This window comes from Sminthopsis crassicaudata, chromosome 1 (genome assembly GCF_048593235.1).
Source record: "Sminthopsis crassicaudata isolate SCR6 chromosome 1, ASM4859323v1, whole genome shotgun sequence".
Classification (NCBI taxonomy): Eukaryota; Metazoa; Chordata; class Mammalia; order Dasyuromorphia; family Dasyuridae; genus Sminthopsis; species Sminthopsis crassicaudata.
In genome coordinates this window covers 482,103,092-482,121,023 of record NC_133617.1, presented here as the reverse complement: position 1 = coordinate 482,121,023, position 17,932 = coordinate 482,103,092, and the positions used below count along the sequence as shown (strand labels likewise).

The window sequence follows — 17,932 nt, the reverse complement described above, 5'->3', positions numbered from 1 at the left end:
CAGTGTTGGAGCCATAAAGCAATGGAGAAAGAATAGGTATAAAGCAAGCATAGGAATAAAAGTAGTTTTGCACCAAAGTTATTTTTGTTTTTGTTTTAATGTCATCCAAACAGATACAGAATAGGGAAGGTGTGGCTAGGCTACAATTCATATGGAAAACATGTGAAGATTTTAGTGCACTACAAATTCAATATGTCATAACAATCTGGTCTTGGACTCAAATCTGCACAAACAGAAACCCTTTTTGAAAGAATTCATATTCCAGTGGGGGAGACAACACATGGAATGTTTCAGCCACTTGTCAGATACAAAGGTCTCATGGTCCTCAGGGCTCAACAGCAAAACAGATGGCCAGTCCTCTTCTTTAATGTCATTTCCACTGATAAAATAATATCAGTTTCTGATGTTGAGCCATTTGACAATGTCAAGGACTTCTTTTTTCTTTTGGGAGCATGCAGTGGTTGTAGCACCTTCAGGAGTAGTTGCCAAGAAGCATCTCCACCAAGATGTAGTTGAGAGTCCTGGTCTAAAAGTATCACTATTCCCAAGGCGCTTGGGCTCAGGGTCCTGGACTGTCTCCAGTAGGATATGTTCTACTGCCATTAAGCCATCAGGAGTCACTGTTATCATGATTAGTTCCATTTGAAATAGTACCTTGATATGATCTTCTGAATCCCTCCCTATGCAAAGAAGACAGGAGCTCAGTGTCTCAGGTCATACATACAGACAGACACTAGTGGCAGAGCAGAGATGATTTTTTTTTCAATTCTTCTTCCCCCTCAGGTTACCGGAAGCTGCTAAAGGACATGGAAGATGGCCTGATCACATCAGGGGACTCATTCTACATCCGGCTAAACCTGAACATCTCCAGTCAACTTGACTCCTGTTCCATGTCATTGAAGTGTGATGAAGTGGTACATGTTCGTGACACAATGTACCAGGATAAATATGAGTGGCTATGTGCTCGGGTTGATCCATTCAGCAACAGATTCCTGGAAATGGGAACTATCCCCAGCTATAGCAGGTGAGTCTAGAAATATAAAGGCATCTGTCCAGCAGTGTTTTGGTAAATGTTTAACAACCAAGTAGAATTGGGGAGAGGGGCATCTCTGATACATGTTTATGTTTAATCTGCCTCACTAGCATTTTCTCCATCACTTTCTTAAATCAACAATCCAAAATAATAAACCAAGTCCTGACTTGTAGCCTTTGCTGATTTCTGTAGTACAAAATGCTCATATTGACAATCAACAGTTGGTTCTCAGTAGCCAGTGTGTGCTTGCTTAAGCATCCCACTGGGTTTATCCCATCCCTGACTTGTCCTGGTCTAAGTGCAGAGTGACACTTTTGACAGCAAGCAAATAAATAGAGGGCTGGAGAAAAGGCACTAAGAAATCATAGGAATGTGCATGGTGGAAATGAGAGTGTAAAGGAAGAAATAGGGTAAATAAGTTCATAGGATCACAGATCAAAAGCTAGAAGGAGCCTCAAGGGGGCCTAAACCCATCCTCCCATTTTACATATAGGACACTGAGAAAGGAAGCATGGTTAGTTCAGAGCTTAAACTTTTTTCCACTTGTGACTTGTTTTTATCCAAGAAATTTTTATGCAAACCTGGGTATATAGGTATATAAAAGAATATGTAAAGCAGACATTTACTAATGAAAAATCATAAAGAAGTTTATTTTAAAACAATTCTTTGGTATACATATAATTTTACCATTTATTAAATATTAAAGCAAATTTACATACTAATGAGATGGACGTACTTATTTTTGCATACAGAATTAAATCTTGCTGGAATATTTGATAGCTTTTACTGTTGCCAAATTTTTCACAATAGTTATATGATCCCATAAGAGGTCGTGACCCACAACTTAAGAAACTTTGGTCTAATGGACAGAGTGCTGGACTTAAGGTCAGAAAAACCTGAATTTTAATCCTTCCTAGAACACTACTAAGTTTGTAACTCTAGGCAAGTTATCTAATCTCACAGAGCCTCAGCTTTCCCAATTATCAAATTAAGGAGATTAGATTTGTTAATGTTGAGATTTTCCTTCTAATTCTATCTATGGATTCAGTAAATCAGTCAGTGAACAAGCATTTATTAAGCATAAGTATGTGCAGAAATTATGATAATCACTGGAGATTATCAAAAATCTGGACCCAACACTCAAAGAGCTCACATTCTAATGGGAGATCAATATTCTAATGGGGGAGACAACACATGGGAGGTTTCATCTGCAAGTTACATATGTACACGGCTATGTACAAACAAGATATATACATTGTAAATGGAAAGACACTGGGAGCAGCGAATACTGGAGAAAGTCTCCTGCAAATGGTGGGATTTAAGCTGAAGTAGGTAGTTAGGTGGACAGATAGATACATATATACATAAATAGATGGATAGATAGATAACTATTTATTAAGCATTTACTGTGTACCAAGCATTTCTGGGAATACAAATGAGAAAAGGAAAATCCTTGTCCCCAGGAAGCTTACAATCTGAAGAGGGAAGATGATGCACAAAAGGAAACTAAAAAGTTTAGGAAGGCAGAAGCAGAAGTGAAGAGAAAGGGCAGGGCAAAACAGTCACATGAAAAGGAAGGGAGTCAGGAAATTGGATGTTATGTGTGAGGACCAGAAAGAAGGTCAATATTACTAGACGACAAAGTGTAAGATTGGAAAGGTGAGAAGAGACCAGACTATAAAGAGCTTTAAAAGCCAAACATCTTTTCTCTTGGATATTGGAGGTAATCATAGCCTTCCTTCTTCCAGAGCCCAGCAGCTGCTTTTGGTGAAGCTTCAGCGACTGATGCATAGAGGGAATCGAGATGAAACAGAGAACACTCACCATACGCTACGGGCACTACGGGTAGGTCTGCGCCCACATTGGTTCTGCCAACCCACACAACCCAGAGAAAGCAAAAGAGTTCTGTCTTCACCTTCCTCCTTCTTCTTAGGAAAAGCCAAGTTATCCTCCCAAGAAGCAGAGAAGACCCTATTAACTGGCACTGCCCTCAGGCTACACATCCCTGCAATTTATCTTCTGTCAGCATCTCTCTTGTTCTTCTCCTTCCTCAAGGGCTGCTAGGCCTGTGTAATAACAACTTGCATTATAATAGCACTTTAAGGTGTGTGAAGTGCTCACTTTACAAAAAAAGAAAAAAAAACAATAAAAATAATACCAAGTATTTATACAGTACTTTAAAATTTGCAAAGATCTTTATTTTTGTGATCTCATTTCATAGCAATCTCACAAAATAAGTAATAGATAAGAATGGGGACTAGATCTGCAATATAAAAAACCTCCCTAATAAAGAAATTCCTTCTACCAAGGCAGATCAGCAACTTCTATTTCAACTTCGTTTTAGAGCAAAAGAAAAAAAAAAAAATAGGGGCTACTAAACAGGCCTTGAGGGCTGCAAATTGACAGTTTTAAAATGTAATATTATCTTTGGTTTAACATGTTTTTATTTATTTCATTAAATATTTTGATTACATTTTTTATATTTTTACTTCGTTTTTTTCAACAATAGCTTTTTATTTTCAAAACCCATGCAAAGATAGCTCTCAACATCCACCCCTGCAAAGCCCCATGCTTTGTCATCCCCTCCTACCCATTACCTTTCCCCCATAGCAAGTAATTCAATACATGTTAAACATGTGCAGTTCCTCTTGATTACATTTTAATCTCGTTTATACACACTTGAGAAGTGTGTTTGACATCTTTGCCATAGAGTACAGAGTTGAAATGATTTGCTCCTGATTTCTGACTCTGAGGTCAGCTCTCTATCCAAAATGGCATACTGCAACTATTGTTTCCAAGTTACCTATGAGGAAACTGAGACTCCCAAAAGTTTCAATGACTAGATAAGGTAGGTTTTCCTGACTCCAAGCCTTGTGTCCTATCTATATAGTAGAGCAGTGTTTCTCAAAGTGTGATCTCTCCAGAGAAACTTGGGGGTTTCTGAAACTCTTTCAGAGGGTTTACAAATTAAAATTTAGTTTTTATTTTTAATATGGTAAATATCTATAAAGATAACCCACATAAATTGAAACTCTTTAGACAGATCCTTAATAAATTTTAATAGTATGAAGTGCTGAGAACAAAAGTTTGGGAACCACAGTATAAGAGCATTCTTCCTCCTGCCTTCCAGAGCCTTATCCCATGCCAAAACCTGAGACAGAGGATAAGTAATCTCTCCAAATCTCTTCCAAATCCTGCTCAGTCTCTCAGCAAGGGAAGGTTTGGCTGTCAGCTTTAAAGTTCCTATGTCATGCTAGGTAACCTAAAGTGACTGATTTATCCCTATATCTCAGGTCCCTTCTTCCTTTCACACCTCGTTTCTGCTGTGTCCTGGCTACAGGTAAAATATCGGCAGGACACTCTTCCCTAAAGATGTCCTTTTTCAGAGGCTTCCCTCCTAGGCTTTGCCTTTGAAAAGAAGCCATAATGACTGAGCCAAGCCTGCTGGCCAGTGATGTTTGGCCTTCATTCCATTCTTTCTTGATCTCTGAAATCTCCATTTACAGGCCCAGGTCACCTTCCCCTGAGATCTGGATACCTTCCATTCTTCCCATTGTTCTCTCCTTTGAAACCATCTGATTCTGTGAAAGTTGAGCTTCTTCTCCCTTAGGCCTAAATGTCTTAAGGCTAGAAGTGATGCTAAAATGATATATGGTGTCTCATCTATCATACCATCCTCAGGAGAGTTTGATTAATTGATTGACAAAATGGTTTCAGAACACGCTGCAGCCCGAGGAATCTCTTGCAATGAATGACCCCCGAGTAAGCCCCCGGCTCTCAAGAGCAAGCATCCTTTTCGGTCAGCTCATTCAGGTAAGGCTGTTCAGAGTACTCCCCCCACCCCAGTCTGCACCAGAGCTTTGTGATTTCCCTTTGCTTTTCCTACAATGTTTTTTATTAAAATGATAACATTTTTAACCTTCCAAAGCCCTCTGACATCTGTTATCTCATTATACCCCCACAACAAACCCATGAGATCATAAGATCACACAAGCATAGATGAGCTGGAAAGGATCTCGAATATTTCTAGACCAGATATTTTTAAGTTGATTAATAAATTAACATTAATAATACTTCACACTTGTAGAGAACTTTAAGGTTTGCAAGATGATTTATGTACATTATCTCATCTGTGCTGCACAATCGTCTTGTGAAGTAGATATTATTATCATTTCTATGACACATATGAGGAACTGAGGCTCACAGAGGTTAGGCCTTTTCATAGGTGAGTGTCAGATGGAGGATTTAAATCCAATTCCTTTGAATATAGATTAGTGTCCCTCCCACTATATTACACTGTAATAAGAGTAATAAGAAAATGGGACCTTCAACTATATCACACTGTGATGAGCACAGTTGGAAAATGAGATCATTTGCTATTATTACCTGGTCTAGATTGTTAATTTAGGAGCTGTTTATTCTAGAAAATCAACCTGTCAACCAATAAGCTTGTGTGAAGCACCTATTATGTGTTAAATACCGTGATAGGCACCAGGAAAACAGAGACAAAAAAATGAAAGTCTCTGTTCATGAAGTGATGGAAAGTCAAGGAGGACCATCTAATTGCACCTGACAGGCTTGAGAATCTGATCATCTTTGAAAGTCACTCATTCACAGCCTTTCTCACTTACACCCCCATTCCCCAAAGAAGAGAACATTCAAATCTAGTTAGAAACCAAAGCCAGGGTGTTTCATTTCAGCCCCATAGAAGAAACCAATCCACTTCTTTTCTGTTTTTTTCCAGTTTGTGAGTCGATCTGAGAACAAATATAAGAGAATGAACAGCAATGAACGGGTTCGTATCATCTCTAGTGGTCACCCAGGGAACTTGGCCAGAGCCTCACTTGATGTTTTGAAGCCCTTGTCAGAGAAGCATGAAGGTAAAAAGAAGTGATTTTGTACATACTCTTCTGGGTGTCCATAGAAAAACCAGAAATCTCTAGCTCAGAGCCTATGGAAAGCCACTCTAAAAAATCTAAATCCCCTAGTCTATAGCAGAGAACTTAGTGGAGATAAAATGCTCACCACATCCAAGTGGAATGATTCTATCAAGGAAGGTGAGCTTTGAGGCTGGCAGAATAGAGAAAGAAAGAAATGGTAACTGGACACATTTGCCTGAGGATGAAAAAAGGTGTCATACACTCAAGGTATAACTACTGGTCATTAGGAAAAATACTTAGCTGAGCTAAGAGGTGATGGACTTAAAGTGCAGCAGAATGAGACATGAGTTTTTGGACATAGCCATTATGAAATTCATTTTACTTGACTACATATATTTGTTACAAAGGTTTCATTTTTTTTCCTTTTTCTCAAATGAGAGATGTAGATAGGGGTTATTAGAGAGGAGGAGATATGTATGGGATTTCTGCAAAAAAAAGAAAAAAAAAGAAAAGGTCTTTGAAACTATGTTTTAAAAAATGTACAGAAGAGAATAGAAAGAAAACTAGAAGAAATCACTGACCAGCAGGACAGTTTTTAAAACTAACAAAACAAAAAGAAAACTAACATGTCTAATTGATTATATGCTTAATAAGAAAAGCAAGCTGCATATAATAGAGATTCATGTTTTCATGTACATCTCTTTTTTTCTGTTCTATGTATGTGAAAGTGGTCATTTTAATTGATGCATGTTAAGTTCAAAACTTTTTAAATGGCAGGAATAAAACCCAGAATAACTGGTCAAAGAAAAGACAGTGTGGAAAGAAGCTAGACAAGCACAAATCAAAAATCCAAATTGTTACTGACATCTATTAAGCAACTACTGTGTACAAAGCATTCTAGAAATATTGTTATGTTTTAGCCTCACATAATATAATAATCCCTAATTTGCAGTTGAGAGAACTGAGGCAGAGATTAAATGACTTGCCCAAGGTGATGAAGCTCATTAGTGTCTGAGGATAGATTTGAATTCAGATCTTCTTGACTCTAAGCCAAGCACTATATTCACTGCACCATTTAGCTGTGTCTAGCTTCCTGGAGATGAGAAAAACAAGAAAATCCATTTGCTAGAGCAGGAATGCAAACAAGAAATATAGTAATGGTTCAGAAAGCAAGATAAGGGGCAGAGTGCAGAAGCAGACTTTTTGTCACAGTCCACCCATCTCTCCAAAGTTCCATTCCTTTTGGATGGCCTCCTGGACCAGATTATCTATTTTCCTTCCTGTTTCGGTAGAGCCAAGAACATGGATATGACACTGCCTGAGGGACAAAACCCCATCTCCATTACTTGCATCAGGCTGTGGCTTCTCCCCATCACACTAACTAAAAGTTTGTGGCAATCAGAAGAGCCTGAATGCTGATGTTAATTGAAGTTGTTTGCTGTGAAGTGCTTATTTATTGATTTTTTTCCCTCCCACTGAGCACCTGTTGCCATTCCTTGGGCTAGTGAAAGGGATTTGTACAGTGCAGGAGTAGCTCACAGGGTCGGGCAAGAAGGAAAGAAGGGATTGAGCTTCCAGCACCACTGCCAATATCTGGTTGGGAATGTCTCCTTATCCCAAATCTGAAGGAGTAGGACCAAGGTTGGAGGGATAGTGGGATCCAGCCAAAAATAATGCCATCTAAGCTCCAGAAGAAAGCTCAGTGTCCATTAGTATATCCAATGACATTAACTCCAGGAACAAAAGGAGGACTTCTGTCAATCACATAACTGAAAACTGGATCTAGAAAAATGCTGAGAGAAACGGTGCAGCACAGCAGTGCTGGGAACCAAGAACATGGATTTTCTCCAACTCTTCCCACCACTCGTAGGCATAAGAGTAACCTGACAGTTCTTGCCTCTCTTGCAGATGTGGACACAGAAAGTGACCTCAACAAGAGCCTCAATCTCATCCCATACAGCTTGGTGCGTTCCTTCTACTCAGAGCGCCGACGGCCCATCCTCTTCACCCCCACCATGTTAGCCAAGACCCTGGTGCAAAAGCTGCTGAACTCTGGAGGAGCCATGGAATTCAACATGTGCAAGCCAGGTGAGTGAGGTGGGGAGCTTGGCCCCAGGACATGGACCATAGGAGAAACCCTTGGATCTATAGCAGTCCTGTGCTGGCTGGCAGCCTTTTAGAGACATATACATATGCATGAACACACATCCACATCCACACACACACATCTGCCAGCTTCCCTTTCCTGTGGAGGTAAATTAGTACAGAAAATGAATCAAGTCAGCATTGTTTACTACTCACTTGGCTTACCCTCAGGGAATGAGTGAGCTACTTTCAAAGCTGGCTAAATAATAAAGGTGCCTCCCATTTATATAGCTTCAAAGTCTTCTCCCATGCCTTATCCCATTTACTCTACATAACAACCATGTGATCTAGGTATGTAGGTATGTACACCCATTCTACAGGTCAGAAACTGAGGCAGGGATTTGGTGACTGGCTCAAAGTCAGAGCCAAATCTCAAATTCAGGTAATAGAAAGGGAGCTAGGAGGCCAATTCTCCATTTTACAGTTGAGAAAACTGAAGTTCAAAGAAATTAAGATACTTATATGAGGCCACACACATAATATATAAAATTATATATTACATTATATATAATATTTTATATAATAACAAATGGAGGAATTTAATCCAGGGCCTACAACTCAAAATCCAGCTCTCCTTCTATTGCTACAAATTCCTTGCCCAATACTCTCCTTACCATGCCCTGCTCCTTGCCCAGTATTCTTCCTACTATGGCATGCTGACAAAGTAGTGGGGGGGAGGGGGAAGTGTGAGAATGCTCCAAATGCCTTATTCTGTGATCACCTCCTTGTGGAGAGCTAGGAGAGATTTAGGAATTCGTGCTACTTTTATATACACAGGAATAAATTATGTTTCATTCTGTCTTCTTTAGTACCTATCATGGTACACGATATATTATGGTAAGCATGGAATAAATGATTTAATGAACGGAGTGACTCTATGAAACGGACCAAAGTGTCCCAGACAGCAGAACAAGTGAGCAAACTCCTACCTGGTGGTTAATGGTTAGGGTCAGTGCTCATGGATCTACTTGGAGGAGCCGTGTCTCTCAGCATAACTATAATAGCTGCAGTCACATGAGCTTCCTTTCTGGTTAGGGAGATGACTGCCCCAAAATGCTTCCTCTGCACCTTGACTCCCCATGAATTTCTCAGCCTGATCCCCTCCCCCCACCCCCAAGCCTGGCCACAGCCCTGCCACCTGTGACTCACATACATACCGCAAGGACGCGTGTGAACAGAAAAGAGGTTTCATTTCATGTTTCAGGACAGAAGTATTTTCCAGCTGATGTCTTGACCGACATGTGGTTCTCATAAAGCCTTATTTTAAAATCCCATTTCACCAAGCTGAACTCCACTGCACATTCCATTCCACCTTAACCTGTTTAATGTTCCCCTCAGTTATTCAGCCCGGCCTGTTTGTGCCTGAGGGCTCCTTGCTGGGACCAGATGTTGGCTCTTCAAGGTCTTGCAGCATCTTTACCATCGTCTTATCTTTCCACATTAAGTCGTTTTGCTTTAGTAACTAGCAGTGGCCCAGAAAACTTGCTCACTGACTTCCTCATAACCTCTTCTCCACCATCTGGGTCTACAGCACCTTGTTGGATTGTCAGCTTTGGACCTTTCCACAGTGGGTCGTATTCACCACTGGCTACTCCATCTCCTTGGTGAGGATCATCCAGGGCCTTGATGTGGGATTTGGTTCAAGTAGGCCTTGGAATCATAGGATTTTAAAACTTGAGAGAATCTTGGACATTATCTTCATTTTTTAGAAGTGAAATGACTTGTCCAAGATTGCACAGCCAATTACGAGCATTTGGTAAAAAGAACTAAGTTCTAAGAGCCTGGATTCTTAATTCAGTCTTTTCTACCATTTTTCTATCATTGAGCACTTGTGTTTGGCCTTTCTTTGGATTTAGCCCAGTACTACACAGAGTAGGCACTAAACAAATGCTTATTGGTTGCTGGCTTATTTGGGTTGATCAAAGCAGAATCTTCTGAGCAAAAGAAATAACTGCACTAAAAAGTGAGAGGGGAAAGGAGCAACGGGTTTGTGTGGAAAAAAAGACTCCCACAATAGGTCTAATATTCCATACAGACAGAAAGCAAATCTACTGCACTCTACTGCACGGATCTAGACCCACTCTGTTAAGGAAAACTCATTGTTGCTGTCAGTCAATAAACAAAAAATTGAAATCCCTACTTCAAGCTGCCCCTCATTGCCAGCATCCCTTCTGCATTATCACAGGCAGAGTGGACATTCATCCCTTGATGGAATACTGCCATTAACTATGTTCAGGGAGCCATTGTTAGGCTTTGTAGGAGTGACAGGGAATTAGAAAACAGAGCCAACAACCCCTTATGAGGATTTTTAGCTGTGGAAAAAGCAGTGGCTCTGGAGGGAGAGGATCTGGTTAAAATCTTATCTTTGAGGTTTATTACCTGATATTTATTACTATTTTCAAATGAGGGAATTGACCCGGGGTGGTGTCAGAGGTCAAGGGGAGGAGAGAGAACGAAAAAGGTGAGAGAGAGAGAGAGAGAGAGAGAGAGAGAGAGAGAGAGAGAGAGAGAGAGAGAGAGAGAGAGAGAGAGAGGGAGGAAGGGGAGAGGGATAAACAGATAAAGAGAAAGATAAAGAAGGAAAATGGAAGAAAAGGGAAGGAGAAGAAGGGGAAAGAGGAGGGAGTATTAGTGTTGCAGTGAAGTGTTGGCCTTGGAGTTAGGAAAATAGATGCAGGAAAGGTGAGAACCTTTTACCATTACAGATTATGTAACTTTAGACAGGTCATTTGAGTTCTCATTGCCTATGGGAGTTCTCTAAGATTATAAATTGCAGAGCAGGTACCAAATGCAATAGTAGCTGGAGTTTCCTCTCTAAGTGTTCCCTCTCCTAAAGAAATTAGAGTTTTGGTCCAATATGTGGAGTGTACCAATACAGGGTCTTGATTAGTTGCCTGTCAGCACTGAGAAGTTAAATTGTCTGCCCAGTGTCACACAGCCAGTATGTGCTTAAGAAGGAAGCACAGGTTCCTTCTTAAGTCAGATCAGGATGACTCTAGGCCAGCCCCCATTCATTATGACATGCTTTCTCTTGTGAAAATATGGGTGTATACATTTTATATCAATAATTTTCACACATATGACAACCAATAGCATGTTGATGCTTAGAATGATCCATGATCTTATTGCTGAGTACAGACCCTATCTCTTCCTCATTTTATGTGTTACCTTCATAAAAAATTCTTCATCTAGTGACTAACCCTCTCATGAGTCCTTTCATACTTAACAAGGCTGGTCCTGGCAAGTGAGGAGAGGGAAAGAGATATCTATATGTGTGTCTGTGTGTGCGCACTCATGATAAATGCTCTATCTCAGGCTTATATTTACAGCTTTTCCAACTTAATAAGATTCAGTAGCACTTACCCTCTGCTGGCATCGCCTTCAAGAATCCAAGGTCATTGCCATGTTGCCATGGAGCTGAAGAATAGTATGTAAGGTCATATATACATGAGAATTGTTCACTGAGTGAGGTAGGCAATAAGTAAGTGGTACAGAAGTCTAATGGAAGGAAAAGCCATTGTGGGCTAGGCACAGGGGAATATTTTGACTGCAGGGGTAGAACATGATCTGAGCCTTTAAAAGACAGATAGAGTCTTGGATGTTATGCAACAGTAATTATATTTGCAAATCATTCAATGAATATCAATTTATTTGAGCTTCATAACAACCTTGTGTAATTAATACTATAGATGTTGGTATCCCCATTTTACAGATGGGGAAACTGAGACTGAGAGAGGTTAAATAATTTTTCCAAAATCACAGAACTAGTTAGTGTCTGAGGTGATTTTAAACACAAGTTTTTCCTGACTCCAACTTTATTGCCTTATCCATTATGTCTCACTACAATTAAAACCTTGTCTTCCCTCTCTAGATATTGTAACAAAGGAGGAGTTCCTGAGGAAAGAAAGAACAGAAACCATCATCTTCTCCCGAGAAAAGAATCCAAACACCTTTGAATGCATTGTTCCTGCCAATATTGAAGCTGTGGCTGCCAAGGTGACTTAGGGTTGGAATTAGCCATCTTTGACCTGTCTATGTATGTTCATCTTTCTTGCAAATCTAATGATCCACTTGCTGCCATCTTGGTAAAGACCAGAGTTGTAAGATTTGTTCTTATTTCTTTCCTTCTCATGCTCCCAAGTTCTGATCCTCTTTTTTCCCTTTCTTTTTCATTGTTCCCTGTCCTCCTTTACCTCCAAATTAAGTTGATTCTTGTATAAATCCTTTTCTCCTCCCATTCTCCAGCTTCTTCATTGTCCTTGTGTACTGGACTCCAGCGTGTTTATTTAGCAGAACCATCTTCTATTTTTAATGGTTTTCAGTGTTTGTGTCCTAGTTTGCATTGTTAGGTATGTGTGTGTCTGGTTGTGATAACAGGGCCAGAGATAGAGAAAGAATGTGTCAGTGAGAGACAGACAAAGTGAGAGAGTTGGTGTCAGGTACGACATTTGCTGAACAAGTGGAAAGTGGGAGATTAGAATGGTCTTTGGCAGAGGATGAGAAAAAGTATATGTATACAATTTAAGCAAACACTTTAGTTGTCCTGTTTTCTGGTTCTCAAGTGTCCGTGCATTGTGGAGTCTATCAGTCCTAAGCACAGGGGTTATTTCCTATTCTAGACAAGAAAAATGCTTAAATTGAAGCCAAGGGTATTACACTGGACTGTGGGGCACATAAGCTTTCAGGCTGCTTTTGGCCATCTCAGTGAAATGAGACAATTACATATAGGTAAGCAGTAAGGAATTTTACATTTAATGTTCTTCTCCTGTCTCAGTCCCATCTTGATGCATAAGACAAAGATTTGAGCACAACTACCAGTTAACTTAGGCTGCTGGGTGGCACAGTGGATAGAGCACTGGAAATGGAATCAGGAATACCTGAATTCAAATGCTGTCTCACATACTTAATAGGTTGTAATCCTATTTATATTAAAAACAAACAAACAAACAAAAACACCAAGAAGGTTGGTTTAGCCGGACTATAGAGTAAGTTAAATGACTTGAGGCAAGCCTCAATTTCCTCATCTGTAAAATGAGCTGGAGAAGGAAATGTCAAACTAATCCAGTACTTTTGCTAAGAAAACCCCAAATGGGGTCATGAAAAAGTCAGACATGCCTAAAAAACAACTAAACAAATCAGTAAGCTTACCTACCATATGTTATTATTTAGAGTTATTCCCCTCATTCAGTAAACTCTGATGACAAAGGATCAGGGACATGAGTGATAAGAATGACAAGGAAAGATAATTGAATCATAGGTTTGGAACTAAAAGGGATGTCAGAAGCCATCTAGACCAAAGTTGTCAAATACACAGCCAGCAGGCTCATTCAGCTACAGTGCTGTTGAATGCCACCTGAACCAGATTAAAATGTAATTGGGAAATATTTAACAAGATAAATAAAAATGTAGTTATCACTTCCACATCATAGGAGTTAGGGACAAAACTCCCCCTGCGATCTGGAAAGTTCTCATAAAAAAATTTTGGCTTTTCCTTCATACTAGAGAGGTCTGATTTTTTTCTTTTTCTTTTATGGGGCATTTACAGTACCTTATTTTATAATTCGGGTTAAGTATTTAGTCATAGGTTTGATGTCTTCTGCTGGCCTTCACGTATTATCTGCAGCTTTCACAAAACTCCCCCCAAAAATTATCATTCAATTTCTTATTCTGACTAGAGATATATTGAAATTGATGGGCAAAGTTGTGTTGTGGAAGGGATGGCTGTACAGTAAAACACTGATAACATTGCATTTTAAAAGTAAGTCAATATGCAACCCTCAGGGATCCTTATGTACAGATTAATGACCTGCTGTTACTATTTTCTATCTAGTTTAGCACCCTTGGTTTAGACCAATGTCTTCATTTTACAGATGAGGAACTGGGTCCCAGAAACATTAAGTGCCCTGCCCTAAGTCACAGAGGTAGTAAGTAGCACAGCTAAGGAAAGATTTGGGACCAAAAGCTTTCAAGTGACTTCTATTCAATTCAAAAGGCATTTGTTGTCATTTTTCAGTCATGTCCAACTCTCTGTGACCTCCATTTGGGGTTTTCTTGGCAAAGATACTGAACAGCTTTGCCATTTCTTTCTGTAGCTCATTTTACAGATATGGAAACTGAGGCAGAGTTAAGTGACTTACCTAGGATCACACATTTGGAATTCTATTTATGTGAGAAAAAAAAAAAAACACCAAGAAGGTTGCTTTAGCTGGACAATAGAGTACGTAAAGGGGAATAATGTAGACCAAGACTGAAACCTGCTTAAGAAGGTTTTTAAATGACAATTCCAATGCCAAATATACACTTGCCAAAAAGACTATTTTATGGAGAAATCATACAGGACAAGTGCTCGTGTGGTAGTCAGAAAAAGTGTTACAAGGTCTCTTAGAACTTTAGAATTGATTGTATGACATGGGAAACACTGGTACAGGTGGTGTTCCTTCATCAGAGAAGGTGCTGTGCTCTGTGAATAAAGCAGAATTGAGGGAGCTCAAAAGAAATGGAGATGCATGGATTTAGAGAATGCATCCCAAGTGGACTATTTGTTGCCAACCCATGGTAAAGCCTTCCATGCTTGTATTGTTCTGATCAATCACATAACACCTTGTACCTTGACTCTAACACAGTGGTGCCATTTTGGTCTTCTTAGAGAATGAAAGACAGCAACCATCTAATTAATAAACAGAAGTTAATTTGATTCTCAAGGCAATATGGAGCCTCTGGAGTTTAGGCTAGGCACAGAACTTAAAGAGCTTACATTTTACTAAAGGATATGACATATGAACAGAGAATTGTTTAATTATTTTAAAAGAGCAAGCTTTCTATTGGTTTCCCCTAAGAAGTAGCATATGGAATTAATTTTGAAGGATACCAGGGATCCTAAGAGGCCCAGATTTGAAATGAATGTATTCTAAATTTGCTTTTACATTCTTAAGGCAAGAAAAGTCACTTCCTGATTAATCAGGAAGTCAACGTAAGTACCCTTTTAGAATCGCTGGGGCCCAATGCTGAAAAGAGATTTATAGAATAGCCCTGGAAATAGGTTCAAAGAATTGACCAGTCTACCAAAATGTTCACCACCTAGCAGAACTCTCAAGGCCTTTCTTCCTTGATACAGTTATCCCAGGGACATGCTTGATGGCAGTCAGTATCATGTACCTGAACTACCACCAAGGGCCACCAGTGATCTCTGCCATTTTTCACTAAAGAGCTTCCTTATAACCTAATTTATTTCAGGCCCTGAACGCCTGGTCTAACATGTGTAGCTATGCTCTATAATGTATAGACATCTGAGGAGTAGTAAGTGTGTCTCCGGGTGTGTTGGTCTAAATTGGTTCTGTGCTTTCATTTTTCATCTCTAGCAAAAAGAGTATTTTTAGTTTTTGGTTTTCACTGTTGCTAAGTCTTTTTTCTGGTGCCAACTTCTCTATTGGACATGCAGTCTACCATTATACATAGGCGCATGCATACACATACATGCACATACAATATGGAGATTTATCCTCCAATGAAACTGTGATGCTTTTGTTTCTAGAATAAACATTGTCTGCTGGAGGCCGGAATAAGCTGCACAAAAGATTTGATCAAAGCAAAGATCTACCCCATTGTTCTCTTCATCAGAGTTTCAGAGAAGAATATTAAGAAATTCAGGTAATGTCTCAGGGAGTTTTATATTTATATGGGTTGACCAGCAATCCTGCCCTTAATCTATAAAGTACCCTTAGGAACTGTCTCAGGAAGCCTGCCTAGGTACTTGGAAGGCTTCATGTTCTCCTTGTTGGTGTGGCTGGTTTCCCAGGAGCTACTCTAAATAGCTTCCCACTGCCCCTCTCAATGTGACCACCCTTATTAGTCCTTGTAAGGAAGAAGCTAGCCCAAGCCATATCACTCTCTGGTCCCCCACAGTCCTCCCCCTTGCATACAGCCCACTGACTCCTAATTCTGCCCTTACCCATATCCTTCCCTCTACCCAGTGGTCCTTGGTTTACCAAACTTCCTCAATTTAAAACCCCCTGCTTAGAGCTTACTTCCTCTACAAAGCCTTTCTTGATCCTCCTCATTGCATGGCTGCATATGCTCCGGGCATGAACACAAAACAACTCAGCAGTTAGATGGTATCATGGAAGGACCACTGTGTCCAAATCCTGGGTTATTAACTGGCTAACCTCCCTCTGCCTCAATTTCTTTGCTTTAAAATGAGGATAAATCTAATAGCAGCTGTCTCACAGGATTATTGTGAAGATCAAATGATTTAAATAGGTAAAGCACTTTGTAAATCTTAAAGTGTTCTTTCAATCAAGTATTCACTGAGCATCACTGTACTAGGCACTAGAGAAAAAAAGATGAAAATTAAATATTTCCTTCCTCAAAGTGTTGATAATCGAACAAAATGACTCATACACATATATACATACATGTGTATAAACACAAAATGCATATAAAAGTAGACACAAGGTAAAGAGTCTATCAGCTAGAATTTAAGTGACTACTGTGTGCTGGCACTGAAAAGAAAAAGATAAAAATGAAACAATTATTTTACCCTCAAGGAACTTATACTCCACTGGGAGAAACAACATATGCACATATAAGTAGAAAACAGATTTCTACTTAAATAAAAGTAGAGAAGCAGAATGATGTAGTCAATAGAAAGCTAGTCACAGAATCAGAAAGATCTACTTCCAGGGTCTACCTCTGAACTACTAGCAGCTCAACTTGGGCAAATCACTTAATTTTTCAAGGATCTAGACAACTCGCTAGGGTAGCTAGGTGGCACAGTGGATAAAACACTAGGTCTGGAATCAGGAATGAGTTCAAATCTCATCCCACATACCTAATGCCTGAAAGACCTTGGACAAGACATTTCACTCTGGTGGCCTCAGTTTCCTTATCTGTAAAGTGGATTGGAAAAGACAAACCACTCCAGTATCTTTGCCAAGAAAACCCTAAATAGGGTCACAAAGAGCCAGACATGACTGAAGAACAAAATGGCAAATCTCTAAGACTTTAAGACTAAGTTTCAGAGTTGGCCATCTGCACTAGTGGGAGGTTCCTCGTTCTGTATACTAATGAAATCACTGAATGGAGAAAAAATTATATATAGATATATACATATATATGTGCAAGATAATTTAGGGGGCCAAAAAAGGAACCAGCCATTCAGACATTTTAATAAAATAACAGTTATAACATTATTTATTAATATATCATAATGTATTACTGATACACAATAATAACATTAATGATGATGATAATGATGCTAACACATGTAGTACTTTAAGAATTTCAAAGCACTTCACAAATATTATCTCATTTGATCCTTACAACCACATTGAGAGGTTAGTACTACTATTACCCCATTGTACAGATAAAGAGACTGAGACAGTCTGAGGTTGTGACTTGCCCATCATCACACAGTAAAGAGATGGAAACTTTAATTGAACTATGAAGTAGGCTTGGCATTCTGAAATTCCAAACATAAAATGTAAATGTTAGAAGACAACTTCCCAAGTTCTTAACCCCATGTCAGGAAACTAGTTGGGTAATTTTGGAGGTTGCTTTTTTGGGGGAGAGAGAGGTGTTTTATTTGTTTTGTTTTGTTTTCTATCTTCATGTAGCTAATCCCCAATTAGTGTTAATAACGAATTCCCAAGAAGTGGTCAGATTATTCAGATTCTCATCACATTTCCTTTGGGTTGGAATCAGTTACCATATTTTACATAAAATTATAATTTCAAGTAAATACAAAAAAATTTAATGGAATCATTTCATGGGATTTTTTATCTGTACTAATCGGGACTTTTCTATAATTATCCAGTAGAATTGGTTACCTCTGTAATCTTATGCATTTCATTTTTTACATTTCAAAACATCATTCTGA

The 17,932-nt window shown here is 39.2% G+C and overlaps 1 protein-coding gene across 1 annotated transcript in view; it reads left to right on the top strand.

Annotated features, from left to right (window-relative positions):
- Positions 1-17,932, top strand: part of CARD11 (caspase recruitment domain family member 11) — a 138,381-nt gene that overhangs the window by 116,666 nt on the left and 3,783 nt on the right. Inside the window, 7 exon segments of the mRNA XM_074281197.1 lie at positions 784-1,024; positions 2,782-2,878; positions 4,751-4,846; positions 5,778-5,913; positions 7,822-8,001; positions 11,930-12,054; positions 15,590-15,705. Of these exon segments, the coding sequence (XP_074137298.1) occupies positions 784-1,024; positions 2,782-2,878; positions 4,751-4,846; positions 5,778-5,913; positions 7,822-8,001; positions 11,930-12,054; positions 15,590-15,705 (991 nt within the window).